Below are 19,501 nucleotides of genomic sequence, written 5' to 3'. Positions count from 1 at the left end.
AGGGGGCAAACGGAAAATAATATAAACATAACTTCACGTAAATGTATTTTAGAGAACCCATTTAATAAAAATAAATATTAAAGCGGTTCAAAGATATTACAAAAAGTAATAACTTTTTGTAATATCTTTGAACAAGCAGTATTGCTTTGAAAGCTATGGAATTCAATTGACTCTCAATGGTTCAACAGAAGCCGGAAGCAACCGTTAAATAGACTTGAGGTGCTTATAATAAATTTAAGCCAGCCAAAATAATCCATTTAACCCTTTGGAATGTCGATGGACCGTGCTTTAAAATTACTGTATATTGAATTGAATTACTGTATATTTGTCTATTAGTTAAATGTTCAGTTCAGTAGTCTACTGAACGTAACATTTAACTAATAGACATTCTTGTAGGTTTATTTATATAATAAGGTGAGGTATTTTTTTATAGAACAGGGGGCAAACGGGCTGGAGGCATAGCTGATGTTAAGTGATACCGCCGCCCATGGACACTCAATGCCAGAAGGCTCCCGAGTGCGTTGCCGGCCTTTTAAGAATTGGCTCTCTTTTCTTGAAGTCGAATTGGTTGAACTGTTTTTAAAAGGTGCGAGTAAGAATGTATTTAGATGCAGGTAAAATCCATTTTAAGTAGTCAAATTACAACCGTTTTTGTACCGAATAGGGTAAGGGTAATTTGGAAGGCACGAACGTGGTTAGATCAAATGTTAAAAGTCAACAAAGTCTACGGACTAGGTTAGTATAAAATAATGTTACAGTTATAATGTTTAACATATGAATAAAGGATTACCTAATTGCAGTAAAACTACTGTAATTAGATAGAACTGTATGTAAATCGTTAACCCTGATGCAACCGGCGCCGGCGCAGCAGATTACAAACTCTACAAAGTTCATCGTTCACCTCAGTTCGCCATCGACTGCGTACAAGCGCAGTGCTTTATTTAGATCAAACGCAACCAGTGTTTCCTAGTCATTTATAATTAAACGGATATGGGAGCGTTCAGAATGGTGAGTGGTTTAGTTTATTTTTAGTACTTAAAGTTTTTATTGCATGTCGCTTAATTCTAGTTTCAATATGATAGTCTTAATTACAAGGAAATGCTTTGAAGTTATGAAAAAAATTGGAAATTAAATGAAAATGTGATTTTAAGATAAGAAAATGTGAATGAATTATATAAAGTATTGGGGTGGCAAAGTCTTTGTTCGCTTTCAAAAGCATAGATTTTTCCGTATGCGTCTTTATTTTACCCTATTAATTACCAAACTTTTATGACGTTCCAATTGTACATTGTTGAAAAGCATCGTAATTAGGATAATATTCCATTCATTTACAACCATTATATATTACCCACAATTTTAAAATGGGTCAAAGAAATGGGGAAATATATACATTATTTCAATATGGTCTTATTACTAATAAGGATTGTACATTACATATTATCTTTACATCCAAGCTTAGTTTCATGTTTGATTGTGGTTTGTGTCAAATATTACACACAATTTTATTGCAAAATTAGGACAACAAACAAGGATTTGTTCTAGACGATACCAATTTATTATTGATTGGTCTTTGATTTCCGCAGATGTTTAGATGTTCAATCCCATACTTATTATAAAGAAGATTGCTAGCAAAAGGCGATCATTACGTTGCAGTTCTCATCTGATGTGTTAAAATTTGTGAACAAATAATATGTACTTGATCAATTATATAGAGATATCTATAATGTGACATATAAACGTGTTAAAGGTATTGAACTAGTATATAGTTATATGTACTACATATGCGTCGTACATATTATTACTTCTAATTATTGTTATTGTTAGTAGGTATCAAACTTGTAGATAAACTTAAAGTCAACGAATTTGTGACATTAATTTAGCACCGTATTCATAGATAAACTCATTTTATTTACAAGTCACATTACCCTTGTACTAATAAATACTAAGGAAGTACGTATAAATTTAATTAGAGATCAATGGGGAAGGGGAAAGAAACAATAACAACGATTATTATTTAATAAATATGATATCTTGTATAAACTGCCAAACATATTCTATAAATTTTGTTTGTTGTTTATGGTCACCACGTCTGCAATAACAAAACGTCGTAAGTACCGAAAACAGGCCATATCTTATCAAGTTAACCTGTTTCTTTGAATCAATGTTTCTTAATTAAGTTTCTGTTTTCGGCCTCTGCTCCTAAAATTTAGCGACACATACTATTCATCTAAGATTTCATATTTGCGCGTTTTTCAATGCAGTTTTTGCCGCGCACCACCACATTCTGGAACCAGTTGCCCACTGAAGTATTTCCGAACCAATTTGTCTTAGGGTCCTTCAGGAAAAAAGCGTACCAACTCTTAAAAGCCGGCAACGCACTCGCGAGCCCTCACGTGGTATCACTTAACATCAGAATTTCCTGCCCGTTTGCCCCCTGTTCAAAAGTTGTTCTCTTAGTGGCACGTGGGTGCATAGTTCTGAAACTGATGTTAATATACATGGACTCCAAAATTCTTTAAATAGATTACAGTAACAAAGAAATTTTACGCCAAAACAGAAATGTCCTCCATAATTAGGATTATTTATAATGCCCAGCCAAGTGGACTGATTACCTGGTGGAAGTGTAGGGAAGGCGCTGGAATGGATGGAATTTAGGGGAGATACCTATGTTCGGCAGTGGACATCAACGGGCTGAAAGGTCAGTCGTTAACGGTCAAAAGTAAAAAAAGTTAAAAATCTCTTATGAACGTCAAAAAAAATATATCCTTTCGTAAGGTTTTTGTCGCAGCGAGTTTATTGCCCTTTCGTGTTGATGAATGATTTTCATTCGACAGCGACTTATACGAGTCTTGCATACATGATTGTTTATACGCTACAATTTAGAATAAAATGCCACACTAGTGTTGTTCGTGATGTTTGTTTATGCATATAGACCCGTGTGCATAATGCATAATAATTTCATGTGTAAATGTTTTAAATAATTATAGTCTTTTTAACTATATAGCGTTTTTTGTATAAAGTATAAAATATATATAATATTGTCCAGCCGTAAGTTATGGTATAAATGGTAATGCATTTTTTAAGAAGTAATTTAATATTTTAAAAATGTATACCTAAATTTATTAAAGTACATATCAGTAAAATATAAAAGTATTATATTTTATCCTATCTTTGGCTTTTATACAAGTAATTAATTTTTATGATTTAGGCGTGGTTTCCAAGCGAAATTTTGCCACTTCAAAAATTTGTAAAAAGACTCAATTTTGCCGTGTCATTTTGTATTAGATGGGCTCTAAATCTGACCATAATTTATAAATTTAATTTATATTTAGTCAAACCTGGATTAGAGTTTAAGGGACCGTGATATTATTTTCTCTTTTCTGAATTTCACTTATAGAAGTTCAAACGAGAAAAATTACTCACTTAAACAGGTTTCATGTTTCTCACTTATAGATGTTTTAGAAGTGTAAATACCATAGAGTAATAGAGTTACTCACTTACTCAGGTTTGGCTGCTTATAATTCTATAAATATCAGTCAGTGAAATATTGTTGTAGAGAAAATGATCTTTAGTGCTTTTGAAATCCGAATACTTCATTTATAGAATTTAACAATACAATATTCTTATCATACATAGTAATAATAATAATTAGTTCTATATTGAATGGAACTAAACAAAATTTTAAAAGTGATAGCTTTAATACTGGCATTTCCTCGTTGTATTGGTTGGTTGCCTGGCGCCAACTTAAATCTTTAATTAGCACGCTTGAACCCCGCGGTGCAAGAGTCTCTACGCCAAAGAGAAAAAAGTACAAGTTAGCTCAGATATTTCAGTTTATCATTTGATTATTCTCTTTATCAGTGTAACAAGCGTTGGCAAGCATTTGTAAATAATTAAAAAGCATATTGGAATCTTTTTATTTTATATTAATTTAAAACATACTTGCACTATAACTAAATGTTTGTAAGGACGTTTATGTTGTTATGAAAAAAAAATAGTGATTTTTCACTCCTTAAAGTTATGTAAAACACTTAAACCGGTTGTATGCCGCATGCAAGTTTTTATATAAGATGCCAGCGATTCTAGGATGACATTCAACCTAAGTTTTTCTTTGGCCATCTAGGAACTGCCTATAGTTGGTATATTAAAAACGACTGGGAACTTTTTGTGCCTATCTGACGTCGTCTTTTAAGCTATAAATTTGAATAATTTGATTGAATGGAATAATTCTAGTTATTTCCCATTGATTTGATAATAATTCTTTCAGACAAGTATACGTGGGTAACACTGAAAATTTTTAGAACTGGCCAGTTAGAAACATTGCTAATGAATACTTTTTTGAATATCAATTTAAGAACTCTTTAGTAGCCTAATGTAGTATATTGCATTCATTTGTCATTTGTTTTTGTGAATTGGCGGCAAATCTAAAACTATTGTTAAACGTGAAAATGAACCTAACGAGACAAAATGTTTGGTCAATGATTTATTATGACTTTCTCTGTGGGCTTACGCAACAACAAAGCTATATGACTGTCTTTAGCATTTTCATTGAAGTCCCATCTCGTGTCACCATTTACAATTGGTTTAACGAGTTTAACCGTGTACATAGGACGAGAATGTGACGTATGATAGAGGCAAGCCTAGGCATTGGTATGAGTCAAGTTCAAAAAATATGACACAAACATTTAGGCGTTAGGAATATTTATTCATAGTTCGTAGCATTAAAAACACAATGCAATACATAAAAATTATAAGAGATGCAACCGGCGGCAAACCATTTTTAACAAGCGATCTTTTCAGGTAACCCTAGTAAGAGAAACACTAAAAAAAGAAATATGAGTAAAGTGCAAGAAGTGCATAACCAAATGTTATATAAATTATAGATTAGCTATTTGTGCAATACAAATATGAATTTTATCCTGATAAAGCTAAAGTTAAGTTTGACCTGGATCCCGGCCAAGGTTTCTGACTTCCCTTCCCTTTGTCAGCGAGTAACGTCATCTATCCTTAGGATATAATTAGAAATTGAATGTGACTGTACTTACAAAGCACAAATATGTTACGGAAATAGTAATTTTATTGACACCAATTTCCAAACATTTCAAGAAACATCGAACCGATAAATAATCTTTATTAATAATTACGTTTTATACTAGTACTGTATTTTCAAACTCAAAATAACTTTATTCGTGTAGGTAAACAAACACACTTATGAACGCCAACAGAAAGGATTTTAAATTGATTCTAAATTTATATTTACTAGTAACTGGGAGCTCACAGTTAGTGTGCAAGTCAAGGGTGTAGAGCGGGCAAGAAGAACTGGCAAGAAACTTTCCGCCTCTCTTTTTAATCACTAAGTATTAAGTCATACAATTTTTTTAAACTGGCATATCCCAAGGACTAGGATCATTTAAATATTGGTCAAATTTATAAAAAGCTTTATTGATTAATTAAGTTTAAGGAGAGCTTTGAATTTATTAAGGGATAATTCTTCTTCCATAATATATGTCAAACTGTTTGAGACATATAATGGCCAACTATAAGTCAAACTTCAAATCGAAATCTCTCCCAACGCTAGTGTACCGCCTTGGACACACACAAATGACCGTTTCATTATTATTTTATATTATTAATACGATGTCAGCCATTTTCTCTATGAAATGAAGAAAATCTATTACAATTTAGACACAAGAAACAACAATAGTTTGAATTTTTAACCTAATTTTGATGTACCTAAGTAAAGCCTCCAAGTGGAATCGTACTAAGCTGTAATATTGTTTGGAATGTTCTTCATGTTCTATAACGGTTGTAAAGTAATACGCGTGTTATAGTAAATGGCACGAACTGATATAATTTACCAGAAAACTACATGATTCTCGTAGCTCCAGATTGTTGTAATAATCTGAACAATATTTATGGGCTTAATACTAGCAGCTGTTTCCGGCTTAGTCGGACTTTATATTAAATTTTGAAACTAAATATACGAATCAATATTACTTTTTTGAGATTATTCGTCACACGTCGAAAATTTAAAATCTCTCCTATTTATAATGTTAGTTGGTAAATAGTAGGTACCTAATGTTAGTACAAATATGTACTTTTATTACGATAATATCACATAAAAGTTAATAACTAGCCTTTTATTTATGAATCATTCATCATTATTTTCATTCAAATATGCCTGATTCGGCAATCCGACTTTAGTATGGAGTTCTAAGGTTCAGAGGGTTAGAACCAGGAGACTTTGACCTAAGCTACGTATGACGACGACTTAGTACGTCATTCATCAGCAGCGCGTGCTGTATGCTTTTTGTAATTGCTTTGAGGTTGAATGCTGAGTGCTTTGTTTTAAACACCATTATCAACAAAAGCTTTATGCGTTACATAAATTAAAATTAACTACTGTCAATAATTAAAAAGTTAATTAGTTTTATGACCAAAGAGGTGTCACATTTCATCAAAAACTTTTTCAATATAGAAACGAAATAGTAATATTACTATTCGGTTAATTATTAGGGATAAGTGGTGGTAATTTTCGTGGTGTATTTGGGGCGTGCGTGTTTCGAATGAGTGTTTAGAGACCATTGTGGTATCCGGAAGCATTCCTTCAGGGGAATATTATGTAACTCGAAAACATAAAGCGTATCGTTACTTCTATAATGTCATAATTGTATTATTTCAGTAGAAACTATTTCTTCACATAGTATCTTTTCTATTGTTAGTCGAATCTGACATCGAGGTTTGCGCCAAGTCCGTCTCTGATTATTTCCTTATCTATGTATGTATTAAAATTTCTACAAACAATATAAATGTAAAATATCTTTATGTAGTCAGTTTTTAATATATTCGTATCTCTTTTGACGTGAAAACTACAAAACGACTAAATCGTGGTAATTATTAATGATTAATCGTATAGTTATTTAGGGCTCCAAGACGGGCCATTTTCCTTTCATCTTTCTTTCTTTTCTTTCATCTATCATCCTTTACGTATAGACTATGATATACTCGGCAATATGTTTAGTTATATATTGCCAAATACTTTTAGTATGTCCGATGAATGTTTAGTGTGCCAACCGTATAGCCTAGCCGCAACGATCGCTTTGCATTCAAAAATTCTACAATATTTCTAAGCCATATTAATTTTTAAGCATGTGCTGCATTAAAATGTTTTACCTCGCGTCAAAATAAGCTACCATAACAGACATTGGCGTTGATATACCATCTGGGACAAGTGGCAAATATTATTTTTCTTTGATGGGGCCCTTTCAGTAAAAATCGTCACTTCCTACTCAGTTTAATTTTATGAAACTGAGATTTTCAGAGTACATACTCAATTATGTGTTGTATATGTCCTACTAATTGTCATAGGCCTCTACTCTTAGGCGAGAGTCTCTTAGTCTGTAGTCCCCACTAACCCAATGCGTATAAGAGACTACACATTCATCCAAAGAATATAATATCTCTGGGGCAGGGGCCCTCTTGGGTCGGGGCCCCGGGGCATTTTGCCAGCCCTAATGTTACGCCAATATTACAGATTTCTCCAAAGCAACTAACTATATACTTTTTATATCACTGCTACAAAGACAACAGATATTAAAATATTTATAAAAGGAGAAACTCTCTATCATAGTATTGGAACTGTCATGAAGCAAACCTTTTGTAATTGAACGGATAATTAAAAACGTGTGTTAATGTATGCAGGTCATTATTTCCATACATTCTGTCATATATGCCCAACGTGTGTATTATGGTAAATACTCTATATTTGTGTCTTACTGAATTTATTAGATGAGAAAAAACAACATAATGAATAGGAAATCCTAATATTATTTGTATGGAAAGGTCATCTCGATACAGATGCTCCCCAATGACCGCTTCTGATAACACCGATAAGACTTCTTGAGTGATCCTATTGGATCTCGATATTAAAGATCAACATCGAAGTTAATAGTTTTCACTTGTATTAAACACAAACATTATTTATATTTGTGTTCAAAACGACTAAGTCATTATTTTATTTTTTATCGAATAAAAAATCGAAAATCGAAATATCAAAAAAAAAAATTATAGCTAATGAATATCTACATAAACATAAAAAAGAAATTCGTTTCTACCCGAGTACTTTCTCGCATAATGAAAAACAATATTTAGCTGTATTTATTTATTATTGAAAAAAAATATTATTATATAACCGGGCAGAATACTCACTTCATGTTCAGTGATACCGCCGCCATGAACAATTATTGTGTACGCCGCCTTATAATTGTTACTAGTATAATATATTGCTAGTAATGTTATTGATGGACATAAAGTATATGGAATCAATTCGTTTTCGTTAAAATTCATATATATTTATAACAAATTCATTATTTCTTGTCCCCAGAGGGTGTTGCTGTCCGTCATCCTCGCTGTTCTGGTATTCAGCACAAACACGCATGCCAGGGATGTCACGTGAGTATTATTTATTTATCACTAGCCCTGTCTTCTATATAGAGCTTTTTGATAAACCAAATTTCTCACACATATCGTGCTTTTTGACATTAGAATTATTTGCGTTTATTTGTAAAAATTGAATTCCTTTTCATCTTTTAATAAAAACCACAAATTTAAATAAGTATCGTACACCTAAATTCAAAGGAAACGTTTTCAAGTCATATTAAAAATATCAAAGACCAATTTTGTGTTGACGCGTGCACTACATTTCCTTATTGGAAGTTAAAAATAACTTATAATCCAGTCATCCCAAAGGACGCAACGTTTAACGTTAATACAAAAATAATTACTTGATTTTTTTAAACTTATTTTTATCGCTTCAATGGCACGCTGTAAAATTTATCTAGTAGATAGGTTCTCTGTACTAATACATGTATTAGAAATTTTACACAAAACCAAATCGATCTGCATAATATTATTATTATTTATTTCAGAAATACACACATTATCTTTACAGCCTATGCCATTACGACAATGTGGAGAAACATTTAATAAAATATAATAATGTACATAAAATAAATATAATATTCGTTATAAATTTTTTATAACAATGGCATAAATTATACAAAAATAAATACCTATCGCTCCTTGCTTTCTGTGTTGAGTAAATTAACTAGATAAACTAGATGTTTAAAATGTAGTCTTTTGTACACGAACTTAGCACGTAAAGTTACTTAATTTAAAACAAAGCACATTCATTATACCTACTCGGTATATGGCCGTTAAGTATTACATAACGTGTCGAAAATTTAATGAATGATTGAGAACTCGTAAACCTACATACCAATATAATTAATGTGATACATCGATTGAAGGATTTTAAAGCCAAGTTATGATGCGTGCCTAATGACTAAATTGTAGTAAGTGAAACTCCGTACCTACGTAATTGAATGTCGTAATCACGGCTAAAAAGACATGTGTTTCATCATTGGACGTCGCAGAATTCATATTCTGCCCGTAACACCTGGACATCCGATGTTCCACAACTGAGCATTTTGAAAATTTTGCCGCCCACTAAAGTATTTCTCAATTAATTCGACTTAAGAAAAGACCGTTAAGGATTTCCTTAAATAACCGGCAAGGCGACAAGGCAAACGATGTTCATACCATTACTAAACCTCATATGCATATTCTGATATTTGTATTCAGTCTAATTGTTACTTACTACTCTTACTAATGTAATAACCGATAAAATAGAATACTTCGACCGTTTTTATTACAATATAGAATTTGAGCTGTTTTTGAAGTGAATTATTTATGTCTTATATTTTTTATAAAGTTTGACTTAGTAGCATAAGAATTTAAACATAATTAAAGATACCTAAAAATATTATAAACTGTTTTCTGTACATAATCCTAATATATATATAAATCTCCTGTTTGTCTGTGATGGACTCCTAAACTACCGAACCGATATCAATCAAATTTGACACCGTGTTCAGTCTGGTCCAACTTAAGAGATAGGATAGTAATTCTAACAGATGGCACTGTGTTAAAAGTACCAACCTTTCACATAAGTTCTCTTACCGTTTCCCTTGAATAGTTTACTACCATGTAATATAACAAAAACCTTAGCCACAGCAACGCTTGGCCGAGTCTGCTAGTACATTATATAATTTTGATTGACTTCATTTGTTTCAGCCACGAAGACATAAGGGACGCCATGCTCTCCCTTGTGCGTATGTTCAGGGTGTCAGAAGATAAACTTGATCGCCACGAGTTCAGAGAAAAGGCATTCGGGGACCAGATGAAGAAAATCCTTTCCACAATCGAAAAGAGACAGAGAACTCTCGAACCTTTAAAGGGGATGATCTCTCGTCTTGACGAGAGACTGTCTAATGTTGAAAATATATTTATACAAGTAAGTTAATCAATCCCTAACTTGAACTTGAACTTGAAAATGTATTATTATAAATACATTTTCAAATTTTATATTATATGTTCAAGTTAGGTAGTTAGTTTTAGATAGACAGTTAAGCAAGCAAGTAGTTGTGTAGTTGTAATTACGAAGCTATTTTAGATTGTTTTTTAATTGAATTTTGTTATTGTTATACAGAAAGAAGAAAAAGAAAAGGCGACACAGAAGAAAACCAACGAACTTCTAGAAGATATACAGAAATCGTTACAATCTTTAACAACTACCGTGACAAAGAACTTGAAAGCACCAATTAATGTGGAGAATAACCTCACAACAGATGACGTTCCTCTTGGTACTCGACTTGATGATACTGATGCAAAGCTGGATGCCGTTAAGCAGGAGATAGCAGCTCTAAAGAACAGTTTAAGTAAGGTAAGAAAATATATATTTAAACAGCCGGAAACACACTCGCGATTCAACTTGGTAAGTGCAAATTATGTATATAGTCGGAAAATTCTAAACAACATCTTCTGTCAGATAAGATTAATAAATTTCCGGGGACAGATTAACATACCAGCATACCAGGGTCTCAGATTTAAATTACACATCGAGGTATTGAAAACAACAGTAAAACATAAGATTACTATTTTCTGTCAGACAATTATATTTAGGTATAATTGTGCGCCTAAGATATTTAATGATTAATAACATTTTAAATTAAGTATCGTGATATCTGGCAAGATCTCAAATAAAATATGTTACTTAGGAGGCTCTTCGTGCAGTCTGTACTGAAGTCGACGTAAATCCATTCGAGAGGCACATATCGGAGGCGGAGAAACTCCTCAACAAATATGAGTTAAAACTGAACGAGTATAATGACACGTCCAAGGTACAGACAGACTTTGTACCCCTCAGCGAAGTCTCGTTGGCTGATGAAGCATGGCATAGCAAAATGACTGAAGGTGAGTAACTTCAATATCCTGACTTTTCCATGATTACTCACCAGCACCAGATGTGCCAAACCATCTGAAGTAATTCATGCTTCGTTGCACGTAGGCCTACTAAACTAATATCGCCCAAACCAAACCAAATCTTAATCCATTCTTGACCATCTGAGATATCCATCGTAATCGACATCGTAACCCAAATATTGATAAAAGTGTGCCAATAACCAATCGACGGATTGTAATAGTCATCTGTCGATACAAACTATCCATGGTAGGTCGGATACTGTATGTACACATATATACTTTGTATGAACATGACAGTTCAACTGTGCCAATATCCTATATTAGGTTTTTAACTTTCACCAGTTTTTAAAATAATTAAAAATATATTTGAAATGTTTTAAACATACATATATATATATATATATAATTTTACTGTTATTTGTGCGGTTTTATTTACTTTATATTGATATGAAATATGAGTGTAAAGAGCGAAGGGATTGCATTCTATCCTACGCGAAACATGAATCGTCTTCGTAGAGTTTGGTTATTGGGATGCAGATCGATCGACTGTCACGGTCTGATCTCAAATTGTTCTCAATCTGAAATTATTGTCGATTAATTATTAGGTTGGGGTGTAAGGCTGCCACTTCGATACTTTTAAATTATTATTAATGCATTTCTCTTCTTATTATATGCGTTTATCTATGTTCACACTGTACGTTAATGATAATATAAATAAATAAAAAATCTGCGTTAACTGCACAAGTCGTTTTACGACAGAATTTCCATATAAGTTTTAATATGTAGGTAACTACTAAACGAATACATCAACCAATAGCGTGTATTTTTTCTCAATCTCCCTTTCTCACTCTCTCTAAATCGGTCTCAATCGCTCTCTCCCTTTTCTTCGACAAAAACGCTGCACGTATTCGTGACGTTCCGTAAAAAAAATTACCCATAACACACAAGTTTGTGTGATTTATTTTATTCTGGCCATCATATCTCGTACATTCGTATATGTATACATCGTACATTACAATTATTTTAATTATTTAAGTAATAGCTTTTATAGCAAATTTAAACCATAAAAAGAGAGTATTAACTCTTAGACTCCACCTAACATGAAGCAAATAAGCCGCGATATTCTTCTATTCTTATCGATTCGCCAAGTTTCATCAAGTAACTGGGACATATTAATATCAGAGGCGGCACTGCTTTCATGTTGACAATGGAGTGAAGACAGGCTCATTTGTACGCACTGATCGACCTAAATTTTCTACTTTGTGCCATTGAACAAATGCATGAGCCGAAATGGAAAAATTAATCTAGACTTGGCTTAGATTATTCGACTGATTGTCTATTGTCTGTATTAGAAGCTTGTATTGTTATATCTGTTGTATTAGAATTGTTAATATTTGTTAGAAACGTAAAACATTAGACGGCTTTTGCATAAGCCATAGGATTAGTTTGAACAAATAAGAGATAATAAAAAATTATAGACGACAGAGATTAACGATATTGAATAATTGATCATGTGATTTTCATAAATTTTTAATTCCCCACGTTGGAAAATGAACCAAAAATTATAGACCTAATACTTACTTAATAGTGCCTAATACGAATTCGGCGCTATTGTGGCAATTTTAAAGTTCTGATCGAGAAGATATTGTGTCATTTACGCTATTCAAAATAACGGAGTACCGATCTAGTTGTTAATAATATCGCTTGTAATCTTGGAAAATTAGGCTGAATGTCTAAATACATTACAAATGTTATCAACATTAGTAATGTGGCTAAAGAAAACAAAAGAGACCATTATGAATATGGCTTGTATTGTAAAAACAAATACGGTTAGAATAACTTTATTCTTGTTTCTTTTTTTTTCTTTTTTTTTCTTTTTTTTTACGTTATTTCTCATATGAATTAAAAAATTCGCTTACTGAGAAAAACATTACAAGACTAAATAATTATTACTAGAACGCACAGAAATATAACTCAACAACCGCTGCTTTTATAAATAACGACACTGTTTTAGTGATGGAACGACAAGAGAAGGATATAAAGAAGATTCAACAACTATTATCGGACGCGGAAAGCATGTGGAAAGACTTGCCAAGACTCGGAGACTTAAAACGGGCTACCAATGACACACTGGAGGCTTTGCTTGTTTCGCAAACAAATATTACTGCTGCTGGTGATTCGTGTAAGTATTTGTGATTTAACATAAAATATTTCCTATACAAAATATACTTTAAAAACAAATTAATAAATATAAGGTTTTAATAGAAATTACAACTGCATGCATAAAACAAGTAAATCCTAGCTTATTCATATTTTCATAGTTTTAAACAGTGGTTTTTCTGAAATTTATTTCATTTTTAAAAAATATGCTCATATCTATGCATTTTAATAAATCCTTTGATATGATCTATTCCTTTTTTTAATAGCAAATCTCAAATAAGTAATTGTTGATTGTTCAATTCCTTGCTATATAAAATCGCTCTTAATTAAGCTGTCAGCCAGTTTGTATCATCAAATATATACTCTTATTTCAGCTGCCGCAAAAATAACAACAAAAATACGTGAAATGGGAGAACATTTAGTCGCGACGAATAATGACATTCAACAGAGCTTGACGCAGGGTAACACGATGAGTGAACGAGCCTACAACGATATACAACACAGCTACGAATCTTTGAGAACCGAGGTGGGTATAAGTCGAACTCTATTTTATAACTGCCCTAGTGTTCAAATATTAGTCACGTTGGTAATGTAAAGTTTCACCACAACATTTGCTAATTCGTATATGTTAATATTACTATCAAAATATTTCTTTTTTTGATAACTTTATAAAGAACCAAACGTTAAATGGAATAGCTAACATTATATAGAGCTGATTTTATGGACAAGCAATGCTACTATTTTTTTGAGGCTTTGATGTAAACTTTATCGCATTGACGTGTTAAAATACAAAAAAGAGAGAATTCTTAAAAGGCCGGCAACGCACTGGCGAGCCCTCTAGCATCGAGTGTCCATGGGCGGCGGTATCATTTACATCAGGTGAGCCTCCTGCCCGTTTGCCCCCTGTTCTATAAAATAAAAAGAATTTAAAAATAAAGACTGCTGAGGTTATTTAGAGATGTAGTTACATTTTCCGCAAGGCTTATTATATTAAATATGTATTATTATTATGTATTTATTAATAATTAAATATTTATAGGTTCAAGCTTTCTCAAAGAACGAGAATGTGATGTTACAAACGGCAGACAACGTTTTAGCCAACAAAAAACGCATTGAATACGGCGTCAACAGAATCGTTATGGAGGTTGGAGAGCACGTTAACTTGCAGGCACAGAGTCTTAACAAAACATTGCTTGACAGGTAAACTTAAGCAATCATATACAACCTAAAAACTAATAAAAGACTGGCTTATGACCACGCTTTATGCAGTGTTAGAGCTGCTTTTGAGATCCACGATGTAAATATACTTTTCTCATTCACTCACTCACTCACTCATTCATTCATTCCCTCTCTCACACATTTACACCCAGACACTTACTCATGCACACACTCAGGTGTGATGATAACGGTTCAAAAAAGAAAAATAAAAAGGCAACGAATTGGTTAAATAATGATATTTTAAGTAATTAAGTTTGTTATGGAAGAGCTGGGAACCCTAACACAGGTATTTTTACTTAAAAGTGTTCCCAAATCTTACACTATGAAAAGAAAGATGTACCTACCTACTTAAAATGAATAAAGACTTTTTTATTATTATTATTTTTATTATAGTATCAGATCATAAACTTTATACAATAAACTCTTAATTGCAAACATTTCATCCCATGTAATCCTACATATTAATAATTTTCAGGTTAGATACAATCCAAAATGAATTGATGGCAAACCAATCGCTCGCACATGGGAATCTTACAGCCAAAATTGAATCTGAGATGTCACAAGTATGGCGTCAGATTGGCATCATGTACAAACAGATGACCGCCAGCAAGTCCACCCTTGATAAACTCACGGTACGTGTACAAAACCCTGAAATAGCAAACATTTTTGATGTGAAACATCTATAGCCGCACGTAAAACGGATTTCTGCCGTGGCGACGCGTCGCCGCGCTATTTGATGGTATTATTACTATAAAATAATAGTAGGGGAGCCCAAGAGGGGATTTCGGGATTTACTCAAGCGTGGCAGATTAATATACATGGCGATACCTTGTACCCGGTTAAGTACCTCCACCAAATATGAGGCCCATATATAAGGCCGCCCGTGAAGGATACAGGATCAGATTAGTAAAAAAAAATTGATCATCAGACATTCTCGAGCGCGTCAGATTAAGGTAGTGTGAGTTAATCACATCCTAAAAAGTGTATATTCCACTAATCTGACAATTTGAGAGTGACGTAAAGAGAGGGGAGGGCAGCAAAGTTGTAAAAAAAAAACGTCATCTTGACATTCTCGAGCGTAGCTAATTTTTTTTTTATTTTGAATGAAATAATTCAAGAATATTGAAAAATATATAATCTGTTGATTTCCGCAAGCCGAAATAACAAAATTTCGTCGATAAAGTTCGTGCGATAAACGCGTGCAGCTGCGTGATGCCTACATTTCCTTCTCCGCGTTTCCCTCAAAATTAGATTTCATGTGAATTTGAACCGATGGGGACCGATAGATTTTGAGAAATTTTGAAAAATCTAAAAAAATAACAATTTGTTTTTTTGAAAGTGTTTTTTTGCAATAACTTTTAAACGGCTTTATTCATCAACTTCAAAAAACTAATCCATCTTTAAGCTTGAAAAACGACGTCGATCGCCACCAAACTGGTCAAAATCGGTTGATTCGTTCAAGAGATATCGTGAACGAAAGAAAACCGAAAAAAGTGTTTCTATCACATAACTTCGACATTTCATATCGGATTATCGTTTTTGATGAAATTAAATAATTAGAGCTTAAAAAATGCGTCGATTGCCGTCAACCGCGGGAAAATTGCTTGATCCATTCAAAAGTTATTGGGGTTTGAAAATTTCAAAAATAGTGTTCTATGAAACTTCTATCAGACTTTCGAGCTGGGAGAACTCAAACGCATAGAAATATTATTTCTTTGAACTCAGCGAGCTCATAAGTACAATTTTAAGCGCCCAGGAATGGAATTGCAGTCATAGCCTTTAGGGTGAACCGTTTTTCTAATATATTTTTTGTCAGATCAGGCAAATCCCTCTAGATAATCGTCAGATTATGAGACAGTACGTTTAGAATATAAATCTGAACCATATATATCTTAATCTGACGCGCTCGAGTATTTCAAAATGGCGATTTTTTTTTGCACATTATAATAATGGCTGCGAGTTTGCGTCAGATCGAAATCGTCAGATTATTGAATGAGAGCTTTTTTTTTTGGTGCACTTAACACCCCCTTAGAAAACCTGACGCGCTCGATTATTTTTTTTTTATTTTCATTTTTAACCCTTACGTACAACCACCCCCATCATGCAAATGATCAGATTAACATACGTATATTATTAAAAATACGTAGGACATTGATGCTATCAATATCTGACGCGCTCGAGTATGTCCATGCAACAGTTTTTTTTTACATATTTAAACATCTATAGCCGCTCTCCCCACCGATGAAAAGGTATATATCATATAACATTTTTTTCTTCTTATCATCTAAGCTTTGCAACCCAATAGGTCTCCACGACGCTCGAGTAAATCCCCATTTAGCATCGTGGGCTCCCCTACCATAATATAATAATATATCACAATATGTTACATTATAAAACCGCTGTGGTTTGTATTAATTGTAACCATAGCAGTCTTGTTTAGGAGCGCGACAAATGCATGCAAAAGTAGTTACATATTATATACCTATATACAGTCTATATGCAGTAGTAAATTTCACATTAAAAATATTTAATGAAAATAATTTTTTATTCAATAAATAGTCATCGTTATCTGGCAAAAAAGTCTTAATATTTTATTTTATCATTATTTAGTTCCTATCACAATCTGTTCTTTTCTGCTTATTACTTTTCCAAAATAATGTCGATGTTTCACATCTGCCAGGCGTCCCGTAACGGTTCACATTTTTTTTTTCATTTGACATTTCTCTGTTCATCACAGCGTGAACATAATTTGACAGAACGTGTCTCGTTCTGTCAAATTATAAATTTTTGTATGTTTTGGTTTTATTCAATAGTGGTTTTAATTATTGTCACTCAAACACAGATATCTTTTATCATGCCTTAAAATTAAAAAACTAAAAAAATACCTTTGCCTCGTTAAAGGTTTTGCTTCTATAATTTGTATGAAGTTAATATTAATAGACTGCAGGTGCGCCATGAACGTACATGCTAAATATATTATTTTGTATACATAATATTACAATTTGACATTGCTTTCTACGCATTTTATGAGAATTTGATATTATTCAATTTTGATTCATAGCTAATCAAATGACGCATTTAAACGATTAATCCATCCCTTATACTTAGGAAATATTTCTAGACCAACAGTCTCATTTATCAAAATCTGTATATCCTACCTCCTTAATCTACAGCTATGAAACAAATATTTAACAACCGAATGACATTTTTTTTATTCTGAAAAGAGAACAGACATCATCAGATATTTCCCAGCTAGGAACAGTTTTTATTTTAAGACTTTTACAAATATTTTTTAAGGTCATAATCGGTCCAGTTATTCTCGATTGTTAGAGAGACAAGCAATTCGTCTTTTTCTATCAATTTTAATAAAAAAACACAATACTTTATGTTAAATCGGTTCATTTGTCGGATTTGTTTTATGAATATATAAATATAATTATCCTAAGTAACCAAATAGTATAATAAATAAATACTAGGTGTTATTACAAGATACGGCAATGTTATTAAAGGTTACAAACGATAACAAACAGTACTTCATTTAATCTACTAATAGACAATTATGCCGACAGGAACAAACCCAACAATATGTTAATGGCAGCGCTACGTCCTTGGACGACATGAAAAATAAGGTAAAAGAATTTCTCTTTATGTTCCTTAATTAATATGTATTAGTACATATGTATCTACCAAAATATTGTTATCAATTTGAGATTAAAAATTTAGTAATTTTATTAAATACCTATTATGTTGTGTCATGATGTAAATGTGTGGTTATTTACCTTATAATTGTTGTCTTAATTTTCTGTAATAGAAAACTACAGATACTAAATTTATTGTAGTTTGTGCAGGCCTTTTTTTCGAAAGTTATAACTACGTCTTAGCATGACCATATAGTTAATTCGACCCTGATAACTTAAGTTTTCGAACACTAAATATTCAGAAATGGGGCTTAGTGCAGTCGAACTCTCATACGTCATAATTATATATCATTTGATTTCAACCGATTCGATTGTCATACTTCGCGCCAATTCTCGTTTCCGTATCTTACTATTTGCATGTAGAATGTAGATTAGTTTCAAGACATTAATGTTTTAGGTGGCATTTATTTCAACCCGAATGATCGAAGTGCAAGAAAATCTGAATTTCTTATTGGGAAGTTTGAAACTGGTCACCGAAGAGTTTAGTCAGATCAAGACTGGTCTGGGCGAAGCCTTGGATAAAGCCAAAATTGACTTACATGAAGTTCGATCAAAAATCAAAGGTACTTTTTTATTTATTCCTAGTACAATATATTTATTGAAACCGATGATCATAAATTGTAAGAAAATGTATTTAATATAAAGATTAAACTTTTCAGATGGACCAGGGCCGCATGATGCCGATCAAAACTAAATTCAAGTTTTAATTAGTGAAGCCAAATAAAGTAGTTAAACATTAAGATTAAAATGTAAGAACGAAAATAAATGTTTATACGTCTTCAATAGTTTTACTTATGACCAATTAAAAATATTTAAAAAATAAATAAAACACATTATTAACTTTTGCAAATATTTAATCTCTTTCATAATTGTGGATCTATAATATTTATATTGTACAAGTTATGTTACAATTAAATTATCGTGACGTTGCGTCACTGACGCCTGAGCGCAAACCAAATGAATTTTTGACAAAATCTGTACATTGGTATAAATTCATAACCATAATATACACACAAATTATTTGTCTTGTGATTATCTATTACAACCTCATTTTCCTATGTGCAAACAATCGCTTAAACACAGGCGCGGATCTTGCTGGATTT

General features: G+C 32.4%; 1 protein-coding gene across 1 annotated transcript; it reads left to right on the top strand.

Annotated features, from left to right (window-relative positions):
• Window positions 1-866: 866 nt before the first annotated feature.
• On the top strand, window positions 867-19,176 carry LOC123690098 (putative leucine-rich repeat-containing protein DDB_G0290503). Its single transcript, XM_045632879.1, has 12 exons — window positions 867-1,008; window positions 8,384-8,451; window positions 10,135-10,354; window positions 10,550-10,783; window positions 11,118-11,313; window positions 13,337-13,504; window positions 13,857-14,008; window positions 14,522-14,682; window positions 15,176-15,332; window positions 18,270-18,329; window positions 18,796-18,961; window positions 19,058-19,176. The coding sequence occupies exons 1-12, from the start codon at window positions 991-993 to the stop codon at window positions 19,090-19,092; spliced, it is 1,635 nt and encodes a 544-aa protein (XP_045488835.1). The 5' UTR covers window positions 867-990; the 3' UTR covers window positions 19,093-19,176.
• The last annotated feature ends 325 nt before the right edge of the window (window positions 19,177-19,501 follow it).

This window comes from Pieris rapae, chromosome 21 (genome assembly GCF_905147795.1).
Source record: "Pieris rapae chromosome 21, ilPieRapa1.1, whole genome shotgun sequence".
Classification (NCBI taxonomy): Eukaryota; Metazoa; Arthropoda; class Insecta; order Lepidoptera; family Pieridae; genus Pieris; species Pieris rapae.
Note: the sequence above shows the minus strand (reverse complement) of the source record. Positions and strands in the feature narration are given on the sequence as shown.

Bases quoted from the DNA above. Each gene is read 5' to 3' on its own strand.
- LOC123690098 (XM_045632879.1), top strand. The intron at 8,452-10,134 runs GTGAGTATTATT...CATTTGTTTCAG, and splicing joins ACGCATGCCAGGGATGTCAC to CCACGAAGACATAAGGGACG. The intron at 18,330-18,795 runs GTAAAAGAATTT...TTAATGTTTTAG, and splicing joins TGGACGACATGAAAAATAAG to GTGGCATTTATTTCAACCCG.